The 21,355-nt window shown below is 56.8% G+C and overlaps 8 protein-coding genes across 8 annotated transcripts; 5 read left to right on the plus strand and 3 right to left on the minus strand.

Moving 5' to 3' along the window:
* Positions 1–71: 71 nt before the first annotated feature.
* Positions 72–1,543, plus strand: KVR01_010162 (translation elongation factor Tu; the record flags this gene model as incomplete). The annotated part of the gene is made up of 3 exons (XM_044783958.1): positions 72–234; positions 295–323; positions 410–1,543. The coding sequence occupies 3 exons, from the start codon at positions 72–74 to the stop codon at positions 1,541–1,543; spliced, it is 1,326 nt and encodes a 441-aa protein (XP_044640321.1).
* A 1,130-nt stretch (positions 1,544–2,673) lies between these two features.
* On the minus strand, positions 2,674–3,069 carry KVR01_010432 (uncharacterized protein; the record flags this gene model as incomplete). Its single annotated transcript, XM_044785655.1, has 3 exons — positions 2,674–2,682; positions 2,761–2,860; positions 3,008–3,069. The coding sequence occupies 3 exons, from the start codon at positions 3,067–3,069 to the stop codon at positions 2,674–2,676; spliced, it is 171 nt and encodes a 56-aa protein (XP_044640591.1).
* Positions 3,070–3,651: 582 nt separating this feature from the next.
* On the plus strand, positions 3,652–4,828 carry KVR01_010650 (uncharacterized protein; the record flags this gene model as incomplete). The annotated part of the gene is made up of 2 exons (XM_044789694.1): positions 3,652–4,162; positions 4,230–4,828. The coding sequence occupies 2 exons, from the start codon at positions 3,652–3,654 to the stop codon at positions 4,826–4,828; spliced, it is 1,110 nt and encodes a 369-aa protein (XP_044640809.1).
* Positions 4,829–5,129: 301 nt separating this feature from the next.
* Positions 5,130–5,513, minus strand: KVR01_010201 (uncharacterized protein; the record flags this gene model as incomplete). The annotated part of the gene is made up of 3 exons (XM_044782592.1): positions 5,130–5,215; positions 5,274–5,376; positions 5,475–5,513. The coding sequence occupies 3 exons, from the start codon at positions 5,511–5,513 to the stop codon at positions 5,130–5,132; spliced, it is 228 nt and encodes a 75-aa protein (XP_044640360.1).
* A 492-nt stretch (positions 5,514–6,005) lies between these two features.
* Positions 6,006–10,816, plus strand: KVR01_010199 (ubiquitin-protein ligase TUL1; the record flags this gene model as incomplete). Its single annotated transcript, XM_044784832.1, has 2 exons — positions 6,006–8,543; positions 9,203–10,816. 2 exons carry the CDS (start codon positions 6,006–6,008, stop codon positions 10,814–10,816), a joined length of 4,152 nt encoding a protein of 1,383 aa, XP_044640358.1.
* A 1,597-nt stretch (positions 10,817–12,413) lies between these two features.
* KVR01_010150 (uncharacterized protein) lies at positions 12,414–13,718 on the plus strand (the record flags this gene model as incomplete). The annotated part of the gene is made up of 3 exons (XM_044788797.1): positions 12,414–12,493; positions 12,613–13,363; positions 13,425–13,718. 3 exons carry the CDS (start codon positions 12,414–12,416, stop codon positions 13,716–13,718), a joined length of 1,125 nt encoding a protein of 374 aa, XP_044640309.1.
* A 1,725-nt stretch (positions 13,719–15,443) lies between these two features.
* Positions 15,444–16,951, plus strand: KVR01_010302 (uncharacterized protein). Its single transcript, XM_044792602.1, has one exon. It carries the CDS (start codon positions 16,049–16,051, stop codon positions 16,793–16,795), a length of 747 nt encoding a protein of 248 aa, XP_044640461.1. The 5' UTR covers positions 15,444–16,048; the 3' UTR covers positions 16,796–16,951.
* Positions 16,952–17,399: 448 nt separating this feature from the next.
* KVR01_010726 (tRNA A64-2'-O-ribosylphosphate transferase) lies at positions 17,400–19,780 on the minus strand. Its single transcript, XM_044787090.1, has 2 exons — positions 18,877–19,780; positions 17,400–18,830 (listed from the first exon to the last, which is right to left on the minus strand). The coding sequence occupies exons 1-2, from the start codon at positions 19,275–19,277 to the stop codon at positions 17,648–17,650; spliced, it is 1,584 nt and encodes a 527-aa protein (XP_044640885.1). The 5' UTR covers positions 19,278–19,780; the 3' UTR covers positions 17,400–17,647.
* Positions 19,781–21,355: the final 1,575 nt, after the last annotated feature.

Below are 21,355 nucleotides of genomic sequence, written 5' to 3' on the forward strand. Positions count from 1 at the left end.
CCTGATCCCGGGCTCAATCATCTCCTCTCCTGTTACTGTGATTGCGTGGCCGTCTCTTTCTTTTCTTCAAGATGTCTTCTCTCCGAACCCTTGCTCCCTTCCTGCGGACAGCCCGCACCTCTCTCAGATCCGCCCACCCATTAGTATCGCTGCAGCGACAGTCCACTTCTCCAGTCCTGAACCTGTGCCGTGGGTACGCCGTCTACGAGAGGAGCAAGCCTCACGTCAACATCGGTTCGTGCCTTCTGCAGCACTGTTTCCATTCGGCAGAACGACTCACAACGCGGTAAACAGGAACCATTGGTCACGTCGATCACGGAAAGGTAAACATAGCCCGAGCTCATCCTCTGCGCAAGCTCGGCTCGACTCGCGGTCCATTTGGCTGACAGGCATTGCTCGCGACGACTAGACCACCCTCTCCGCCGCCATCACAAAGCGACAGGCCGAGAAGGGCTACGCCAACTTCCTCGACTATGGCGCTATTGACAAGGCTCCCGAGGAGCGGAAGCGTGGTATCACCATCGCCACTGCCCACATCGAGTACGCGACCGATGCCCGACACTACTCCCACGTCGACTGCCCGGGTCACGCCGATTACATCAAGAACATGATTACTGGAGCTGCCAACATGGACGGTGCCATCATCGTGGTCGCCGCCTCCGACGGACAGATGCCCCAGACCCGAGAGCACTTGCTGCTGGCCCGTCAGGTCGGTGTCCAGAGGATCGTCGTCTTCGTCAACAAGGTCGACGCCCTGGAGGACCCCGAGATGTTGGAGCTGGTCGAGATGGAGATGCGTGAGCTGCTGAACACGTACGGCTTCGAGGGTGACGAGACCCCCGTCATCCTGGGCTCTGCCCTGTGCGCCCTCGACGGCAAGCGACCCGAGATCGGAGAGCAGAAGATCGACGAGCTGATGAAGGCTGTCGACGAGTGGATCCCCACTCCCCAGCGTGACCTCGAGAAGCCCTTCCTCATGTCCGTTGAGGACGTCTTCTCCATTGCCGGCCGTGGAACCGTCGCCTCGGGCCGTGTCGAGCGTGGTGTCCTGAAGAAGGACTCCGAGGTCGAGCTCGTCGGAAAGGGAGGTGAGGTCATCAAGACCAAGGTCACCGACATTGAGACCTTCAAGAAGTCCTGCGACGAGTCCCGTGCCGGTGACAACTCCGGTCTTCTGCTCCGTGGTATCCGCCGCGAGGATGTCAGGCGTGGTATGGTCATCACCAAGCCTGGCACCGTCAAGGCCCACACCCAGTTCCTGGTCTCCCTCTACGTCCTGACCAAGGAGGAAGGTGGCCGCCACACCGGCTTCATGGAGAACTACCGCCCCCAGATGTACATCCGAACTGCCGACGAGTCCTGCGCCCTCTTCTTCCCCGAGGGTACCGAGGACGCCCACTCCAAGATGGTCATGCCCGGTGACAACGTCGAGATGGTTGCCACCCTGCACAACCCTTGTGCCGTCGAGGCTGGTCAGCGCATCAACATCCGTGAGGGTGGCAGGACTGTGGCCACCGGTCTGGTTACCCGCATTATCAAATAAGCTATTCAACAGGGTGGTTGAGAGCTCAAATCTGCAAGATCCAAGTGAAATGGTCTGATTGCAGGTGGTTCCAGAGTCCAGAGGGGACGTTTTGCATTTGCAGGAATCTCTTTTTTCTCTCTCGCGGGAATGGTTCAGGGGAAAAAAGGAGTTTTCAAAATGCGCCATTGTCACGAGTGTACGTATACCACGGAGAGTTGATTCTATGTACATTTGTCTGAGCCTGCGGGATTGCACGGACATTTATCTCCCCTCCACACCTCTTCCGAGTCTGTTATAATCCTGTAGTTTAGACAACACCCGCAATGATAGAACTCCCAGATGATCAAGAAATTGGTTATGCAAGCCTACTTGACCAGATACAGTATTGTCATAAAAGCGCTGGCTACTGGTTAGTGGTTGTCATATGCGGTACACCACACCCATCCCAGGCAGCTTGGGTTATAGATAGTGTTGGAAAGCGATGTAGCTCATGTTACCTCAGCCAAGGAATGCATGTGGCCTGATAGACAAGGCTTGGAGGACTGCCACACTTTAAGTGATGGGCTGAGACTCTGGTCGAGCAGTGAAGAAGGACTGAGGACATCACTGTGGCGCAAATGCGCCCAATGGAAGTGCGATCCATCGTATAGGATCATGTGGCCACCAAGACATTCGTAAACACTGAAACGATTCCGCGGAGATCGGGCCAAAGGGCAAGAAGCTGTTCTGATCCCCAAGTATGGCCTTGGGCCCTGGGCATCACCCTGCACCTGCATTCACAGCATCTGCCGCATTGGCGCGGCGCGGGCGTTTGTGTTGGGTCTTTTGCACTCGTTCCTCTATTCCGACGTGGGATGGAAACTCGATCTAACTCATCGCAGATCCCCCCCTCCCTAAACCCCGTCAAACCTTGCTCCCAGTGGGTGATTTCCATGTCCGGGTCGCCAAAAACCAATCAAACTCCTAATATGAAGCAAGCCGGCCGATGAAATGCTTTTCGATCGCATTGGGGGAGATGTCGAGGGGGGTGTGGGATGCGTGGTTCCCGGAAACTAGAGTGCACCCCATTCAACTCGTTGGCCCGTTGTAATCGTGATGTCAACCGAAAGAACTGTCCATCCCTACTCCGTCCCGTTTGGCGCGTGCATTTATCGGTGCTGTTAGTGTCCAGTGTTAGCTTCTATGGCTCGGGGTCGGTCGAGGCTACTCTGCGACGGGGCTTCAACGGGTCGCACCTTCTGGAAGCCAATGTCGGCGGACTTCTCGCGGAAGCACTGACGGCAGATGTTGAGGCCGTACTTGCGGATCAGACCGGCACGGTGGGTGCAGACGCGGCTGTGAAGAGTAATCGCACGTTAGCAGCCGTTTCCATTGTTGTAGATTGGCCTCGACCAATTTTCCTCTTCTTCTGCGCATGTGTGGCCGGGTTGGTCCCGACAGCGACATAATTTTCCTCGAGGACGGGGGTCGGTGTCTTCGTACCAAGAGCGGGCACCCTTTCCGTAGCCACGGGGGCGGGAGTTCCAGACGGATTCGTGAGACATGGTGTCGGTTGACGATTGACTTGACGAGGTGAAAACGTGTCGTCGGCCAGGGAAGGTTGTCGTTTCAGGACAGTGAGGTAGGTAGATTGCGGTCTTGCGGTCGATCTGGCTGGACAAGGTGGTTCTGAGGTGGAGCAAGGTTTGGTCGCGGCTCCTTTTGTTAAAAAATCTGGGTTGGTGTGTCCGCGCCACACTTCGGGATCTGTGGCGCAGTCGGTCGCCTCTCGCTATCTTATCGACGACGCCTGCGCTAGCGGGGCCCGCTTTATGCATCCCTGCTCCCAAGCGTCTCAGGGACTCTGTTGCCACTCAGCTGTCAGGCTGGCGGCTGCCAGTCAGTGAGGGAGCGTGGGAGCTACAAGCTTATGACGGCTGCAGCGGTGCCAGATTGTCCTCTACCTCGTCCATATTACTACTGATCGGGCGACCGATTTCAAAGCACTCCCTCCTCCCCCCTTTCCTTTATTAGCAAGGCAACTCGTTTGCTTCAGTTTTTACCTTGACCCTCCCTCAGATACCTAATTACATTCATCCAGTCCATCACCCGAATAACCCCCAGCATACGACCATTTCCTAGCAACAATGGTCCTCATCAAGAGCTTCGTGCTCGCCGGCTTGACGGCCGTTGTAGCCGCCAAATCCGCAGTCCTCGACCTCATCCCTAGCAATTTCGACGATGTCGTGCTCAAGTCCGGCAAGCCAACACTTGTTGAGTTCTTCGCGCCATGGTGCGGCCACTGCAAGAACCTCGCCCCAGTGTACGAGGATCTCGCCAGCTCCTTCGCATCTTCCAAGGATGTCCAGATCGCAAAGGTCGACGCCGATGCCGAGAAGGAACTTGGCCGTCGATTCGGTGTCCAAGGATTCCCTACCCTTAAGTTTTTCGATGGCAAGAGCGAAACGCCCATCGACTACAGCAGTGGCCGTGATCTGGAGAGCCTGTCCAACTTCATCACTGAGAAGACCGGTGTGAAGCCCAAGAGGAAGTTGGAGAAGCCTTCGGCCGTTACCATGTTGACGGACTCGACATTCGAAAAGGAGGTTGGCAGCGACAAGAACGTCCTGGTTGCATTCACTGCGCCTTGGTGCGGCCGTAAGTATCCTCCAGCGGGCTATCATTTGACGGGGCATTCGGGTGGCTAACATTTGCACAACCGCAGACTGCAAGAACCTGGCCCCTATCTGGGAGCAGGTCGCCGAGGACTACGAGAACGAGCCCAATGTCCTGGTCGCCAAGGTTGACGCCGAGGGAGAGAACAGCAAGGCGACCGCCAAGGCCCAGGGCGTGACTTCGTACCCGACCATCAAGTTCTTCCCAGCCGGCAGCAAGGAGGCCGAGCTCTACAGCGGCGGCCGCGCCGAGGCTGACTTTGTCTCATTCCTGAACGAGAAGGCCGGCACTCACCGTGCTGTCGGCGGCGGCCTGGACGCCTACGCAGGCACGATCGAGGCGCTCAACTCGGTGGTCGACAAGTTCACGGGCGGTAAGAGCGTCCTGACCGAGGCCCTGGCCGACGCGCAGAAGCAGGCCGAGGAGCTCAAGGAGCAGGCTCAGTACAAGTACGCCGAGTACTACGTCCGCGTGTTCGACAAGTTGAAGAGCAACGACGGATACGCTGCCAAGGAACTCGCGCGTCTGGATGGGATTCTGAAGAAGGGTGGCCTGGCCCCCACGAAGCTTGACGAGCTCACGAGCAAGACCAACATCTTGCGCCGCTTTGTCGAGGAGAAGATCGAGCAGATCAAGGATGAGTTGTAAACTCGTCGCAGCCCATGTGTTCAGAGGAAGGAAAAACGGGGGCGAAACTTGGAATGACTTGGCTGGCAACAATTTTACTTGGGAGCACTGGGAAGCAAATCGCTTAGAAACGACCCTGAATAATGAGACCTGACTTGGAATCGACTTTTTGTACCACAGAAACCATTGCCATTTGCAACCCCTGACCGCGCACCTTGAACAACTATAAATCTATATGTCTTGTAACGCGAATGTGTCCTCAGTTTTGACTGGTGCCCACACATGATTACGCGCCAATGCGCCTCTAGGAGACCATCTTGGCCTATGATTGCTTTGTACCAGAGTCCCGATCGTTGTTCGCCATCAACGCCGCCTCCAAGCTGTCAATCCGCCTGGACATCTCATCCACTAAACGGGGGCGTTAACGACATAAGCGAAGCGGGCGAGGCTGGGTGAGGCTACTTACTCTTGGCGAAGATCTCACTTGACACTCCGGCGAACTTGTTGGAAAGCGTGTTCAGGAGATCATCCAGCTGTTGCGTCAGCTCTGCGCGAGCGTCGTCGGATGTCTGTGAGGCGGATGTGTCAGTCTCAGGTTTGGTCTTGAAGGAGCTCTAGGCAGAGTTGCCAACGAATGAGTTCTGGGAGGCAGCAGAGGAGATTGTACATTTGGCTGGTTGTTTGGCTCGCTGGCATTTGACGCCATGGTTGTGAGTGGAGTGGATCGGTTAGGACACACGGGTTATCATCAATAGTGGACTTGGCTGTAAGCTCCCAGTGATTCAGCCTTCATGTGATGATGGGTCGGAGAGTTAATAAGGGGCGTCACTAGGGGCGGAAGTGAGTGCAGCCCAGTGTCTGGGTCCGGCCCGCTGACGTTGCGTTGTTACGTAGCGGGCCATGGCCTAAGTGGGAGCATCTGCCAAGCCGAGCCAGCATCACCTCTCCCGGGTACCCGTATTTGAGGTACACTAACCTTTGCTCACACGATCACCACCTCCAACCAAGCCCTGCTTTATTTGTCAACACCCTGTTGCAAGACTGCTGCTGCATAAGCAACGTATTGCAATGGCCGACTGAGACGCCTGCACTAACCATCATTGCTATTTCCCTCTGCACAGAGTCCACAGCCTGACATGCTCACCCGGCGACCTTCCACCTTACACAGGCTCCGGAGCCTCCGCCCAATCCACCCAAGATGCCGCCTCCACACCAAGAGAACCTGCGAGTCCTCGCCATAATCCTCATAATCTTTTGGCTTACCACGTCGTCCGGTGATGGGCAGGCCGGCTACTTTGCCACCCCGTTCCTGACACAGGAGCGTCTCGCCCGCCAGCGCCACTCGTATTCCGTCCTCAACTCGACGAAATGGGGCGACTTCAACCCACGCCAGCAGGGTGACCCGCCGAACGGGACCGAGCACACGCGGTACATCAACATCACCGGCTTCAGGCAGGCTGACGGCCTCGCATGGGAAGACCTGGGCCTGTTTAGGGAGCGCTGCCTGGAGACCAGTCGGAACACAAGCCCTTTCCGTCTGAAGCCGAGGGCTGCGGATGGCGAACCCGTCCTCGAAACTGGAGATGACGGGGCACCGGCAAAGTCTTTGTGGGACATGGTCGGCACCCCAACGTGGTTGAACGCGACGGGCTTGGTGAAGGGGGATTGGACCCGAAGAGAAGCGTCTTCCTCTAGGACTTGGTCCGACTATAACTTTACAGCAATGACGCCTGGCGTCACCTGGGGTGGGACTCACGGCGAGTGGAGTAGAAACGTGACTGGTTCTGAGGGGACTATGCAGCTACGGGTCGAGGACAAGAAGCGACACATGGAATACGACGAGGCCATTGGCGAGCATCATCACCTCAGTACAGGTGGCTCGGTCCGTGAGGTTGCCGCCGGCCTGATAATCGAGGACTCGGCCCATGATGGAAGTGGAGGCCAGTACGAGATGAGGCTACATGGGGTCCACTGGCCGGCGCAGGGCAACATGTTGCTTACCACGACCAGCGAGAAGTTTGGAGGAATATTTGGTCTCCCACACCTGACCCCCGACGAGAGCTTCTTCGAATCGAGCCAACAGTTGCTGAACCAGACCGTACATGAGGTCCTCAGCAAGAAGGAGCGATCGGCTTTTACGGACCAAAACAACCCCTGGGCTTCAAGCGTCGGGGGTGTGGAGGACTCGTGGAACCCCTCGCCGCATTGCGAATGGGTCGTCTACCTGCAGGTCCACCCACTGAACGGCAATGACTTGCAGCATACAGGCAACAACATGGGCGACGTGGTCAAGGAGATCGAGAAGGAGCTGCGATATCCTACTGGAGCCCCGCTGCCTCATGTGCCCGACATGAGAATGTCCGCCGTGCTCTATTCGCCGGACTGTGCCTACTTCCTGGAATCCAAGGGCCCGCCGCATTTTCCTCAGGCTCAGGGAAATCATCTGGTCGGTTTCAAAGAGGAAGTGTGGATATCAAACCTGAACTTCTATCTCTTGGCCATGGCTGCCATTGTGTTTGGCCAGGTTCACCTGCTCAAGTCACAGATGAGGGAGTCGTATACTCCGTCCACCATGGGTCGGGTCAGTTTCTGGACGATTATCATCATGGTGCTAGTCGATGGCATGATGTTCACTGTTGCCGCCGCGCTAAGCCTTGACTCCCCATTCTTTCTCCGGGCGCTGATCTTGACTTTTGCCCTGTTCATGTCCATGATGATTGGAGGCAGTTTCCTCGGTGAAATTTACAAGGTCCAAGAGTCCGAATGGCGGCCGCGAGAGCGCGAACATACTCCAAACAATACCACACCGAGGCCGCCCTCAACGCCTGCAGCACCCGAAGACTCGCTACCTCGGCCAGTCACTGCGGGGCCTGCAGGAGCTGTCAGCCCTCCGATTATCGTCCCGTTTGATCAGGACATCGACGCTGAGATCGCGGAGAACGCGGCTGCAGGAGCAGCAGCTGTGCCCACCATGGGCACAACAGGTGCCGGCGCGCAGCAGTCGAGAGTGACGCCGTTCTCGAGCATCATCGGCCGGCTCTTCCTCGCCGGCTCATGTATAAGCTTCCTCTCCCTTGCCGCCAATTCGTGGTGGAAGCCACTGCGGAGCTTCTACGTAAACACCCTGGTATTCGCCTACCTGTCTCTGTGGGTTCCTCAGATCATCCGCAACATGTATCGGAACAGCCGCCGTGCCTTCTCATGGCGCTTCATGATCGGCCAGTCGGTCCTGCGGATCCTGCCGGTTGCGTACTTCTACCTGCGCAAGCGCAACGTGATTTTCGCCGAGACGGACTGGATGGCATTCCTCATCGTGGCCGGGTGGCTGTGGACTCAGCTATGGGTGCTGGCGTTCCAAGACGTACTCGGCCCACGCTTCGGCATGCCCAAGGGCTGGATGCCCGAGGCCTGGGACTACCATCCCATCCTGCGTGAGGACAATCTCGAGGCTGGCGGACTACCGATAGGGCTGGTACCTTCTACCTCCAACCCCGGCTCTCCCACCCTGGAGCGCGTGCGCTCTCTTAGTCTGAGTAGCGCGGAGGGCAGGGAGAAGAGCACGACGGCGGTGAAGGGGATGCGTATCCGGGCCATCGAGTGCGCCATCTGTCAGGAGGCCCTGGAGGTGCCGGTCGTCAAGGCAGGGCAGGTTGTCGAGCCTGCTGGCGGTGGTGTTCCCGGCGTGCTAGAGCGGAGGAAATACATGGTCACGCCGTGTAGGCATATTTTCCACAGCGCATGCCTGGAAGGGTGGTTGAGATTCAGACTGCAATGTCCAAATTGCAGAGAGGAATTGCCACCATTATAGACGATCCATTACAGATGGACAGCGTTTTGTATATATTACATCAAATCCACGATTGCCTCTACAGCAGCAGCCATGTGGTCGCACACACGCAGGCGTCCCAAGCTATTCCCGATTCCGTCCTGCAGGTCTGACAGGTTACCCCCTCTCGTTCCCAGCCACCTCGTTCTTCTGGAACTTATGTATGTCGAGGCCTAATCCCAGAACAGGATACACTCTGGCTCGACTGACGATGAGGGCCAGAACACCCAGACAATATATCACAGCATGGCGCACCTAACAATCATCGACCTGCCAACGGAGACCCTAAATCAGATATTCGGGCACTTCTGTCTCCACTGTTGTCATGGCGATCAGGAAGGTCCAGACTCGTATTTCCGCAGCTCCGAGCACTGCCTGCAGTAAGCAACTTTCAATGCAGCCTTGACCCATTGAAGAAGCTACTCTCATTTTATTCAACCTTTGCATCAAACCTATCAAGCTGTAGGCATTGAAACAAGTCGATACCGAAACTTGACCGCACCCATCCACAGTTTGCAAGGAACCACTTCCTTCGTACTTTAACCACTAACTCTGGATGCTGAAGGCAGGTGGATGAGTCTTCCTGGTATCTAGCCGACTTCCGCCAGCCCCTGGTTTCTCTGTGCCTGGTGTCAAGGCGCCTCCGCCACGTTGCCCAGCAGGTATTGCACCACGAATTCGTGCTTGGGTATGGAGACTCATGGAGGTCGCCCTCTTTCTCCTGGGACAGGCGGCTCACATCCTTCCTGCGGACCATTGGTGAGCGGCCCGATCTCGCAGCCGCCGTGAGAAGGGTATCGCTGCACCCGAACCTGCTGGACGCCACCGAGTTGGGCGACGTCGCGGCTGTCGTTGACGTCCGGCGGAAGGGGCGTGGTCTCGGCCTCGAGATCCAGGACGAGTCGAGGCCGCCGCGCTACCAGGGCCGTCATGGCGAGCTGAAGAGGCCGTTGGTAGATTACAGGCCGACTCCAGGTATGGTTTGTGTGAAACCGGTCATGCCGTATGGCAGGAGACTTCGCATGCGGCATGTGGATGACTATACGTGTGACGACAGCTTCCGCGAGAGGCACGCGCTCGGTCTCGAAATGCTAGCGATCCTTATAGGCAGTCTACCAAGTGTCGAGCGCCTAAGCATCCAGCAGAGTATAGTCGACTACGAAACCCCTTACCTATCAGCCTTAGGGTCAATCTCTTTGAACAAACGGCTACGCCTTCTCAAGACTCTTGACATCGCAGCGCATGACTACATGTACGAGACGATGCTCCGGGTGCCGTTGCAGGCGGCGGGAATACTGGAGCTGGCCAAGGACACATTGCAGACCCTCAACCTTCACATGTGCAGAGGCTTTTGGACTGACCGTGAGCAAGCACCTATCTTCAAGTCGCTCAAGACTCTTCGCCTGACCGGCAGTCGACTCGGGGACAAAGAGCTCGATGTGCTACTTTCGTGCTGCACCGCCGGCCTCACATCCTTCACCTACGAAGCTTCCGGGTCCTTCCGTCCTTCTTTTGGTTCGGATGATGTTAGTGAATTCCACCCACCAGAAGCCATCAAAGCCCTGAGGATACATTCGCGCACGCTCAAAACCCTGCACCTCGATTTGAGGCGAGTCCAAAGGAACCCCCCGGTGCAGCCTCTGCTCCCGGCTAGCCTGGCGGACTTCACCGCGCTGGAGGATCTCTTTCTCAGCCTCAATACACTCTGGATAGAGCATTTCACGCTCCAGACAGGGGAATGGAGAGGTCTACCCGAGGGGATCCTGGCCTCCCCACAGCTTCCAGAACTCCTCCCCCCGAATGTGAAATCACTGGATATTGCCGGCCGCCACCGTTACAAGAACCTGGCGGAACTTTCCACCCGCCTCCTCGGCCTCGCCAGAGCCGTAGCAGAGGACGGGAAGCTGCACAGGCTGCGGAAAGTCAGGTGCGATTCCAAGTTCAAGCGAGGACTCGACAAAGGACTTGGACCGGACATCGATGGCCTTTTCCAGGGCGCAGGCGTGGATTTCGGGTTCGGTTGCTGGCCGCTGAGCGAGACTACCATCACCCACGCCGTTATGGACCTCCCGGCCCCGCTGAGGCGGGGGGAAGATCACCCTACGCTGATCGAATACTTCGATGATGAAGAGCATATGCGAGAAAAGCGTGAGGAGGCTGAACGGAGCAGAGCTGGTGCGTAACAGCACGGCGGAAGCCACGCGGTGCAGAGCTGAACGGATTCTCAAGTCGACGGCATACTATGGAATTCCTAGGTAGACTTGTCCTTTGACTTGGAGGCGAGTGAGCTTGCTTACATCCCAAGTCGCCCTCTTCCGGCTTCCCTCCCTCGGATTAAGGGCGGCGATGGTCAGACAGGGTGTATGCTAGTAATCATACTACCCAGATTTAAAGGGTAATACAATAGACGCCGATCTTCGAGCGGCTCCAAATCATGCTCGCAGCATCCTGCCCACGTTTTCGAACTAACATCCCGGTGTGCTTTGTTCTTGCACTCAGGAGGACTTGTCCGGGAGGGGTTTCCATGGTAAATTCGTGTCTTGACAATTGAAAGCGGATACTGGCAGCAAATAAGAGTCCGTTACTGACCGCACTGGGAGCCACATGGTCTTATGGTGTCAAAAGAGTCTCTTGGTGCGAGTACTCGGCGCATTATCAGCAATGGTTTCCGAGTATCCACGATGATGTCATTGGGAAACGGTGCCCAGGTACCTGGAGCTTAGGCCTCTGCCGTCTCCTGACCCCGCGGTCGCTAGAAGGAGCTGGAAGGTACCCCGGGAGCCGGCCATCAAACGGCTGAGAGACGGTTAGACTGTGCCTGACTGGCGACCAGACCGTTGCAGTCAGGGAATAAATGATGGAAGGCAGTTGTAGCTGGCTGCGAGGAGGGAAATTTTGCATCCAGATACCCATTTCTGAGGCTTTAGAGTCGGTTCCTCTTCCTACACTATACTGCCCCCGCCAGTGCTGTCAGTCGGGCGCGCGGGCAAGCTCTCCAGCGGCCCAGGCTGACATTGCGGCCCCACCCACATGTAAATCGCGGGAGGTGTTCATCCTTAAGTACCTTGTCCTGCCCAGACAACTCGCACGAGGCAGCCCACGAGCCTCTGCTTTGCTGGGTTGACGGAATCAGACCTGGCTGCATCTTGATGTTGAAAGAGTCAAAACTGTGGATGTGCAGAGTCGGAGAATCAGTTGACTGACGGCTTTAGGTGAGCACAAAGGGGAGAGATTGAGGCAGACGGTTGTGGCTGGCCGACGTCACAGTCTAGGTCCAGGAGCCCTGGAAGGGCATCGAATCTTCTTGAAGCACGTTGAAGCTCTCGCCCGAGCCCCACTCTTCCACCACGGGGACGCCCTGCCTCTTGGTAGAATTGGCTCCCAGGCGCTCTCCTGCCTCTGCGCGCTTGACCAACTTTCAGTCTTTCGATCCTATAACTTGGCAGTTCCACTGCATCACTGCAACTCAGATTGAGTGCGCACACAAAGCACACACACGAACAGTCTTTTGGAACGAACCCCCATCTTCCAATCATCCAGGACAGAGTCAACAAAAGAGCGACCATCAGTCGCCAACCCTCGCAACAAAACCCCTCCAACATCCAACACCAAACAACACCACGCGACCCGATCCGGCCAATCTGACCCCACTGATTGCCACGAGTCTCGATTGCTTCCCCCCATTCAACCAAGGCCTCGAGCCTGTGTTTCTTCTCTCAATTATTCTTATCTCCTTTGACCCACCCATACTAGATCAACTCAGCCAAGGACATCGCAACCATGGTTAAGGAAACAAAGCTGTACGACCAGCTGGGGGTCAAGCCCGAGGCGACCCAGGACGAGATCAAGAAGGGTTATCGGTAAGCATCATTTCCACCACTCTCCGGTCTACTGTTACGTACCCAGTTGTTCTATGGTCAATGGCCATCCTCGCATTCTCCAAAGATAACAATGAGCTAACCGCGGGGCCCAACAACAGCAAAGCTGCCTTGAAATACCACCCAGACAAGAACAAGGACAACCCCGACGCCGCCGAGAAGTTCAAGGAGTGCTCACAGGCTTACGAAATCCTCTCTGATCCAGAGAAGCGCAAAGTCTATGACCAGTACGGCCTCGAATTCCTGCTGCGCGGCGGCGCCCCACCATCAGAAGGAGGCGGGGGCAACCCCTTCGCCGGCGGTGGTGTACCACCAGGCTTCGCGGGCTTCGACTTCGGTGGCCCCGGCGGCGGCGGTGGTGCAAAGACGTTTCACTTTAGCACAAACGGAGGCGGCCCGGGCGGATTTAATTTCTCCAATCCGGACTCCATCTTTGCCGAGTTCATGCGGAGTGGAGCTGCCGGCGGTGGAGGCGGTGACGACGACTTCGGCGATCTTTTCGGTGCCTTTGGCGGCGGCGGTCCACGAGTCAGGGCCGGCGGCCCTCGCATGAGGACCAGCTTCCCTGATGCCGGTATGGGCGGCGGCCGCAGCGCACGACAGCCAACACCAGAGGTAACCACGGTGGAGCGTCCGCTGCCCGTGTCTCTGGAGGACATGTACAAGGGAGTGGAGAAGAAGATGAAAATCAAGGCTAAGAAGTTTGATGAAAACGGCAAGCGGACCACGACTGATCAGATGCTCACTGTGCCCATCAAGCCTGGCCTGAAGAAGGGCAGCAAGATCCGCTTCAAGGGCGTGGGGGACCAGGAAGAGGGCGGTCAGCAGGACCTGTGCTTCGTTATCGAGGAGGTAAGTCGCGTCGATTTTCTGGCATCTGAGAGATTGGGCGGGATGCTAACCGTGCCCGTAGAAACCACATCCGATCTACACTCGCGACGGCGACGACCTCAGCATGAGCGTCGACCTCGAGCTGAAGGAGGCCCTGACCGGCTGGAAACGCACCGTGACTACCATTGACGGGCGGCAGCTCAGCCTTGACAAGTCAGGCCCCACGCAGCCAGGTTCCCAGGACGTCTACCCGGGCCAGGGCATGCCCATCTCGAAGAAGCCTGGCCAGAGGGGCAACTTCATCATCAAGTACAACGTCAAGTTCCCAACCTCATTGACCGCACAGCAGAAGCAAGCTCTCAAGGAGATCCTATAAGCTGGTTGCCGTGATGAGGGAGAAGAAGGTCAAATGGAGACCGAGGACCCACGACGGTGATATGGGAGTGGGAGATTTTGGGACCTGAGCCTGGATACTGATCAAAGGACAAGTCAATTGCACCCCGAGGATTGCTAAACAGACAAGCTCGGTTTCTCAGGCCTCGTTACACACAAGGGGCTCGAGCTTTTGAGAGCAAGTGGCGGCTGTCACGGAGGCTACCGGTTAATTTCTTGGACAACGGCCTTCTCAATGGCACAAAACGGCAGCCCCGAGATGCTCGGTATCACGTGTTCCCCGACGCAGTGACTCGGATTTGAGTACATGTATCGGATTCATACCCTTCGTCGTCAGGAGCCGGCGGTGCGCCTGATGACGGAGGGACATTTGCATGAAAGGACGATAACGGATCATGACCGCACGGAGTTTGGAGTCTTTTCTGTTTTGCTGCACGATGTCGATTAATTTTGATCCCATCTGCTTCTGGTATTCTTGAGGTCCTTGGGAAAGGTACCACAGGCAGGTGGCAGTTTAGTGTTTTTGGTCTTTCGTATACTCTGGGAAGGAGACCCTTCTGGTCGGGAAGGGCACAGGGGTTCAACTGACTGGACGATTCCATACAGCATGAGGACCCCGCATCTCGCATCTTGTGTTGTGTTCTGTACCTCGTCTAGCCGACTCAATAGACTACTAATGTCAAAAATGGGACACATTTGAGAAAATGACTGTACCACCAACCACAGTGTGCTTCCAAATGTCGCAGAGTGCCCCACTGTCTCGCACTCATCACTTCAGGCCGGGTCGCGACGTGCGAGAAAGGCGTGGCTGGCTGGGGGCCGGCTCGCCTACTGGCCAGGCCCAACCCGCGTGCGAGCACGGCGCGAGCTGTCTGGCTGTGTAAGACGGTGAGCCTGCGGGAGGCCGTGCCACACAACCAGACGGCCTGCATGCACGCTGTCGCAAACACAACCCTGTCAGAGGTTTTTCTTTGCCCGGTTTGCCTACGGCGTGCGTTGCCCTGCTGAGCTGGAAAAGACTACCTTATACATAGTATGTAGAGGATAAGTAAATACCTAGGTACCTAGGTATGTATGACCAGACCTGACCCGGCCTCGCCTGGCCTCGCCCGGCCTGGCCTGGTGCGGCCCGGGCTGAGTGCTTGGGGGCAGTCGAGCCCAAGCCGGACGGCACTCAGAGACCCCCCGCGAGGCCATCGTCACGGGGCTTGTTGCAGTAGACTGCTGCTTGCTTCTCGAGGCTTCTCGTGTGGTGTAGTCTAGAGGAAGGTCCCACGGAGGTTGCCAGCGAGTCATGAGACAGGCAAGGGCTGCCCTGCCGCTGCAAATCGAGGGCCCACATTGGAAAGTCGATCGATCTGACTGCAGATGCGATACTCGGACAAAAATGGCATATGTAGTCGTCTACCACTGGGCAGGGAGACTGGGCGACAGGCAGGCAGGCAGAGTGGCAGACAGACAAGCTATCAGACCATTTACTACTCACCGCGACTATTATTGTGTGCAGCCAAGCAGCTCCCTGCTCTGCCCTCCTTGCCCCCCCCCTGCTGACCATGCCGCACGGATTTGGCTCCCGGTATGCGGCCCGTCTCGACGTCGCTTCCCATTCACTCCTTGCCTCCCCTGGACTGCATTGCATTGGTTCTAAATTAATACCGCAAGTGCTACCTTGACATTGCTGGGAATCGTTGAGGTCTCCCGGCCGCTTGGTGAGAGGAGCGGGCGCCAAATCCCCCCAGCCATATCCTCGTCCCCCGCCAATTGCCAGGCCCCGCCAGCAATGCACCGCTGTACACCTGCCGCTGGTGCATGCAGTGGGTGTCTCCATCCACTACTGTGTACAAGCCCACAGTCCCATCGTACCTTCCCTTCAATGACGTATCGTCGCAGCAGAGCCCCGGCACACCAGTAGTACCTTCGTCTGACGGGCAGCAGCTACAGCTACTGCTGCTGCAACTGCAACTGCAAGAGCTCCTGCTTCTTGCCCCTCCCCCTCCTCCTGCTCGTGCACCCCGCTGCTGCCAACCCCACCCCATGTCAACAATAAAACCATTGGCACCCCTCCTTCTCTCAACTTGGGCACATCCCATTCCTTCTCCCACACTTCAACCAATCTTCTCACCGTCGCACCCAGGTCTCCTTTTGTCCTGTTCGGTTCAGAGCTAGAATTAGAACTCTCTGTCTGCGTTTGCATCTCGTCTTTCCCCTCAGGTCTCATTACGACTCTCGGTTCCTAGACCATCTAGACCCCCCCACCTTGTCACCAAACAAACAAACAGAAACACCTGCACATCAGCACCCACCTCAGCCATCATGTCCGGCCAGAAGATTACCACCATCTTGTTCGACTGCGACAACACCCTCGTGCTCTCTGAGGAGCTCGCCTTCGAGGGCTGTGCGGACCTCATCAACAAGATCTGCAAGGAGCGCGACATCAAGATCGAGAAGCCCTTCACCGGCGAGACCCTCATCACCGAGTTTGTCGGCCAGAACTTCCGCGGCATGCTCACCACCCTGCAGAAGCAGCACGGCTTCGAGATCAGCCCAGAGGACCTGGACAAGTACGTCGTCCAGGAGGAGGACGTCGTCATCGCCAAGCTCAAGGAGGCCCTCAGGCCCTGCGAGGGCGTCGATGCCGAGCTCGAGAAGCTCGCCAAGTCCGGCAAGTACCACCTGGCCGTCGTCTCCTCCTCTGCCCTGCGCCGTGTCAAGGCCTCCGTCGACAAGGTCGGCCAGGACAAGTACTTCGGCAATGACATCTTCAGCGCCGCGACCTCCCTCCCCAAGCCCACCAGCAAGCCTGACCCTGCCATCTACCTGCACGCCCTCAAGACCCTTGGCAAGACCGCCGAGGAGTCAGTCGCAGTCGAGGACTCCAAGTCGGGCACTCTTTCTGGCACGCGTGCCGGGATCAAGGTCATTGGCTACGTCGGCCCCTACCCCGACGACAAGAAGGCCGAGATGGAGAAGGTGCTCCGCGATGCAGGCGCGGTCGTTGTCATGAAGGATTGGAAGGAGTTCCCGGCTGCACTGGAGCAGATTGAGAGTGGCAAGGCCTAGATTTCGGAAAGTGCGACTGACTCCTCTCCTTCTTGTCTGAAATTTGTTGGTTTTTAGCGGGATATCAAAAGTGGCAGCTACAATGATGAGCCTGGGAAAACGATTAACGACCTCGGAAGTCACGACTGGTAGATAATAAACCATGTGGAGCATCTGATTGTGTTGACCCCTTGCATTGTGATAGGACGGTATCCTATGGGAGGCTGTCCTACGGGAGGTTGTCCTCTAGGAGCATAGGAAAGTATCATGTAGGAGGGTAGGCTGTAGGAGGGTAGGCTGTAGGAGGGTGGGAGGTTGTCCTGTAGGAGGGTGGGACGGTGTCTGAACAGAGTGTAGGAGTGTGGATTGTTGGAGGGTGTCCTACAGGAGGATGTGAGGGTATCCTATGATAGAAGAGGAAGTGTACGTTGTGAGGATGTATTTGGGGAGGACAGAATGATATCTCGTGAGCTGTCCACGAGGAAGATACCTAGGTAGAAAGCTCCTGAAGTCTTCTGTGGCAAGATATAGGGCCCACAGGGGAATGGAAGCATGTCCAATTATAAGACAATTTCTGCTGTTTCAAGCATAGCGTATCGAAAGTTCCATGTAGTGATGTGATGTGCTTCTTCTGTAAGAGTTGTTTGCTTTGCTTGATTTTGATGTTACCTAGGGACCTAGGTACCTAGGTAGTCTTGGCCCACCCAGTCCTTGAGGATTTCCACGGCCTTGATATGTTCAGATACCTTTGGCTGGCGCCATCCGGCATAGAGCCATCCAGCATCTGATGTGGATCACTCTTCTATTGAGTAAATTGGTATAGTACTAGTATCAGATGGCACCTGGGCATTGTATTTCCGCCCTACTCACAGGCTACCTCCAGTCCATCAGGAAACTATTCACGCTCTGCAACGTCGCCCTGTTGGGATTCGCGTCCGGCATGGCGGTCATGATGCGGCCCAGCCGGGCCCGGATCATATCCTTGTTAAAGACGGGCCGCTCGACGCTCGACAGCGGCTCCGCGCCCCGCAGGCGCCTCCCGTCATCGTCGTCGAAGCACCAGCACAGCAGCGCCAGCGCCGTGCCCGCGGCCAGATCACGGCCCCCAGACTCGTCGGCGATGAGGAATGAGGGGTGCTGCTGCGGCTGCTGTGGGAGGCCCGGGACGACGGCCAGGAGGAAGCGGCACGCGAACTCGCAGATCCGCGGGAGGGCCGTCCGCAGGGCGCGGCTTGCGGCCTTGTGTCTTGCGCCCAGGCCGACTTCCATGTGTGTCGGGGACTGGGCCCATTCTCCGGGCGGGGTTGATGTCGAGCGGATGGTTATTGTGCACCAGGCCTGGGGCGCCCCTTGGGGTTCTTTCCTCCCTGGGAGAGGCTGTGGTACCGGGAGTGGGCTGACGTGTAGGAAGGGGGTGAGTTGTGTTACTGCTGGTGGGAGGTTGTGGGCTTTCGGGTCTATACATATACTATTGGATTGCTGGTCGCCGCTCATGCTGCCGCTTGCCGGGGCGACGAGTGACCCGATCAGCTCGGGGAGGTCGGCCTCGGGCGTGGAGAGGAGCTGCTCCGCATTGTCCCAGAAGACGGGCGGGGTGAGGCCGTGGGCCCAGTTCTCGGTGTCGTCCCCGGCGCCCTGCACGTAGCCGCTGTGGCCCGACATCTCGCCGTCCGTGACCCTCCTCGACGAGGTGCAGCAGATGACGGGCCGGAAGGACTCGAATATACGCCCGTGGCTGTCTTCGTTTCCGTCATGATAGTGGCTCAGGTCTGTCTCCTGTGTGACCCAGGTCGGCCGGATGGGCTTGGAGATGTGCGCCCGGAGGCCCGCCAGGTCTAGGTTGAGTTGCCTGAGCGAGTCGACAAAGCCTGGGATCCGGGACAGCATCTGCGACTTCTCCGACTCCGAGACCACGTTCGGGGGCACATAGAGGCCGCCCGAGTCGGCCAGCTCCGGGAACAGGGTCCTGTTGAGGACGCAGCACCACACCGGGACTGTCTTGCTGAGGGAGTCCGGCATCCTCTTGCCTCTCCTTGTGGAATCGATGATGATAATCCTGGTTGATATTAGTGACAATCCAATTCACAGGGTCCTCAACTCACCCATCACACTTCTCAATAATGGGCAGTAAGTGCAGGTTCAACCTCCGGGTGGAGAACTTCCACTGCCCCGTGTGCCCATCGGTGCTCTTGAAGTACGCGGACGCCCCCTTCAGCCCGGGCCGGATGTACCAGCTTCCGCACCGCTCATTTGCGACAATTGGGCGCCTCTGCTCCTTCCCACTGGCTTCATCGCCATTGCTACCACCCGTGCATGCAGCACCACCACCACCACCGAGGGCAGCCGCGACCTCCTCGACAAAATCTGCGTCTTCCTGTATGGACCTCAGGCGGTTTGTAATAGACAGATTCGAGCGCTTAAGGTCCCCGAGGATCTTGTTGATGTTGTTGGTGTTGATGCTTGATTCCTGAGACGGGAAAATGATATCAGAGAGGGCTGCCATATTACTCGGAGCCTTTCTAGCGGAGGAGAGGGTGGGGGGTCTTCTTTGAAATTGGCCTCTCACTACGACATACTACTCAAGTAGGCTCATGCGCGCAGTCTAGCTCCCTGGACCTTCTAGCCTGCGTGTTAAGCGATTTGTGAAGATCCAAAATTTGAGTGATGGGTTGCCCAGCACTGCCGGTGGATCGTCCACGGGCCCGGCCAGGGCCGGCCTTGAACTTGTGATTGGCCGGCGCATCAACGGCTCCCGGATCAAGCCTCGATTCCTATCACACATGTTGGAGATGTCACATCCACCTACTCGTCGATGAGGGCTGCTGGTACACGCAGCCCAGCACATGCTTCATGCGGCCTTCCACTTGTGGGTGAAAATGAAAAAATACCCGAAAGGACATGCTGGGTTTGTTCGGACACAGCTCGTATATCTTGGCATTTAGCCCTCACAGTCCATTATTGTTTCATCTCACCGAAAATTGCTAACGAGACTCACCAAGCTAGAGCCTTGCATTGGGTCTTGCTCGTGTGGCGTATAACTTGGTACCTACTGTGATTTCCCGAGTACGTACTGTTCTAAAATTGATAGTTGTACAAGTGCGGGCAGGCGCTCCCGGACCCCACGATCCAGACGGTACCCAATGTCGACCAGCGTCTCCTAACGAATACAACAAAACAGACAAAGGAAAGATGCTGTATCTCGCGAACTAGGTATCTTTGCTTTCGGCCCGTTTCTCAGGCCATGTATCACATCATATGCAGACAGGTGCATGAGGCTATCTGTGCTCGCCTCTGCCGCTGACGCCGGCGATGGTGGTAAGATGTCAATTGGGTTGTCAATTGGGTTCCGCGCCGGGGGGGGGTTGGGTTGTAAGAGTCCGTAAGGCTGGCTCATCCATCGGCAGTGACCTCGGGAGTACCTATTCCGCTTAAGGATTGAGTATTATGAACGGCGATTGATCATGGACGTCGCACAACTCCGATCGGCCGGTCTCTCAAGTGCTCAGCCCAGGGCATGAAGAATTGAAGAAAGCTCGCATGTGGCCCTGAAGAGGTGGGATATTTCTGGAACACGCGCTGGATGCAGTCGTTGGACGGCATGGCATGTAGAAGGTATTTCTTCGGGAGTTTGCTCAAGTGGTGAATGGCTGTGCTCCCGAGGTCTGTCTTGGGGGATGAGGTTCACACCGTGAAGTAGCAATCCGTCGAGTAGACCTTGGACCATGTGACGAGATAGCTTTACCTCGAGCCAGCAAAGGCTTACTGCCCCCGGGGCCAGGTGAGGCCGTCATCATGATGAGAGACGGAGCGGTGAGTCGTTGACTTGACTAGTCAACCGCGATACCCTCACGAAACCAAGTCGTTGTTGCCAGTCAGTCTAGCAGTCTGCCTATCCAAACATGCAAGGGGGAAACCGGATCCGTCCTGGTCCCGTGGTGTTCACGGAGTGGGCTTTTGTGGCTTGTCAACGGGGAGCTGCTTTAGCGACGACCCAACACGGCGGTCCCGGGCGCTATCGCGATGGGCGACAGGGGCAGCACGAGCCTAATGCTGCACACAGCCCCTGGGGTTGTGGAGAGCGGGTGGTGGCAGGGCCGGGGTTCTGACGAGTTCACCAGTGAAGAGGAGAGATGCAGTGAGCCTGGGCCCTGCAGCCCTGCCAGTGTTCAAACCACCTGCCTGCCTGCGCAGCCTCTGGAAATGTGACTACACTATTCGGAGTAGTCTGTGTACTTGGAGGCAGCGAGGTTTCATGCGGTAGCAGGCCCCCACCAACCTGCAGGTAGGCATGCCACCAACCTTTAAGCAAGATCGTGGCGCAGGTTGGTGCCTGTGATGCACCTATTCACTGCGATTCCAGGGACCTTTGGAATGGGACCATGACGCAACACAATCGATCAGCGTTGCCTCGGTGTTGACGGCTCTCGCGCTTCAGATGTCGCGAACACCTTTGACCTGCCTCCGTCATGACCTTCAAATGTTGTTCAAGTGGCGCTGGTCAATGTACGCCCTTTGCACAGCTTGAAGCACAAATAAATTGCGGGAGCTTATATATACCTGGCTATGTCGCCGGCTGGGAAC

The sequence above is a fragment of the Diaporthe batatas genome (assembly GCF_019321695.1).
Source record: "Diaporthe batatas strain CRI 302-4 chromosome Unknown Contig00013, whole genome shotgun sequence".
In the NCBI taxonomy this organism is placed as follows: Eukaryota; Fungi; Ascomycota; class Sordariomycetes; order Diaporthales; family Diaporthaceae; genus Diaporthe; species Diaporthe batatas.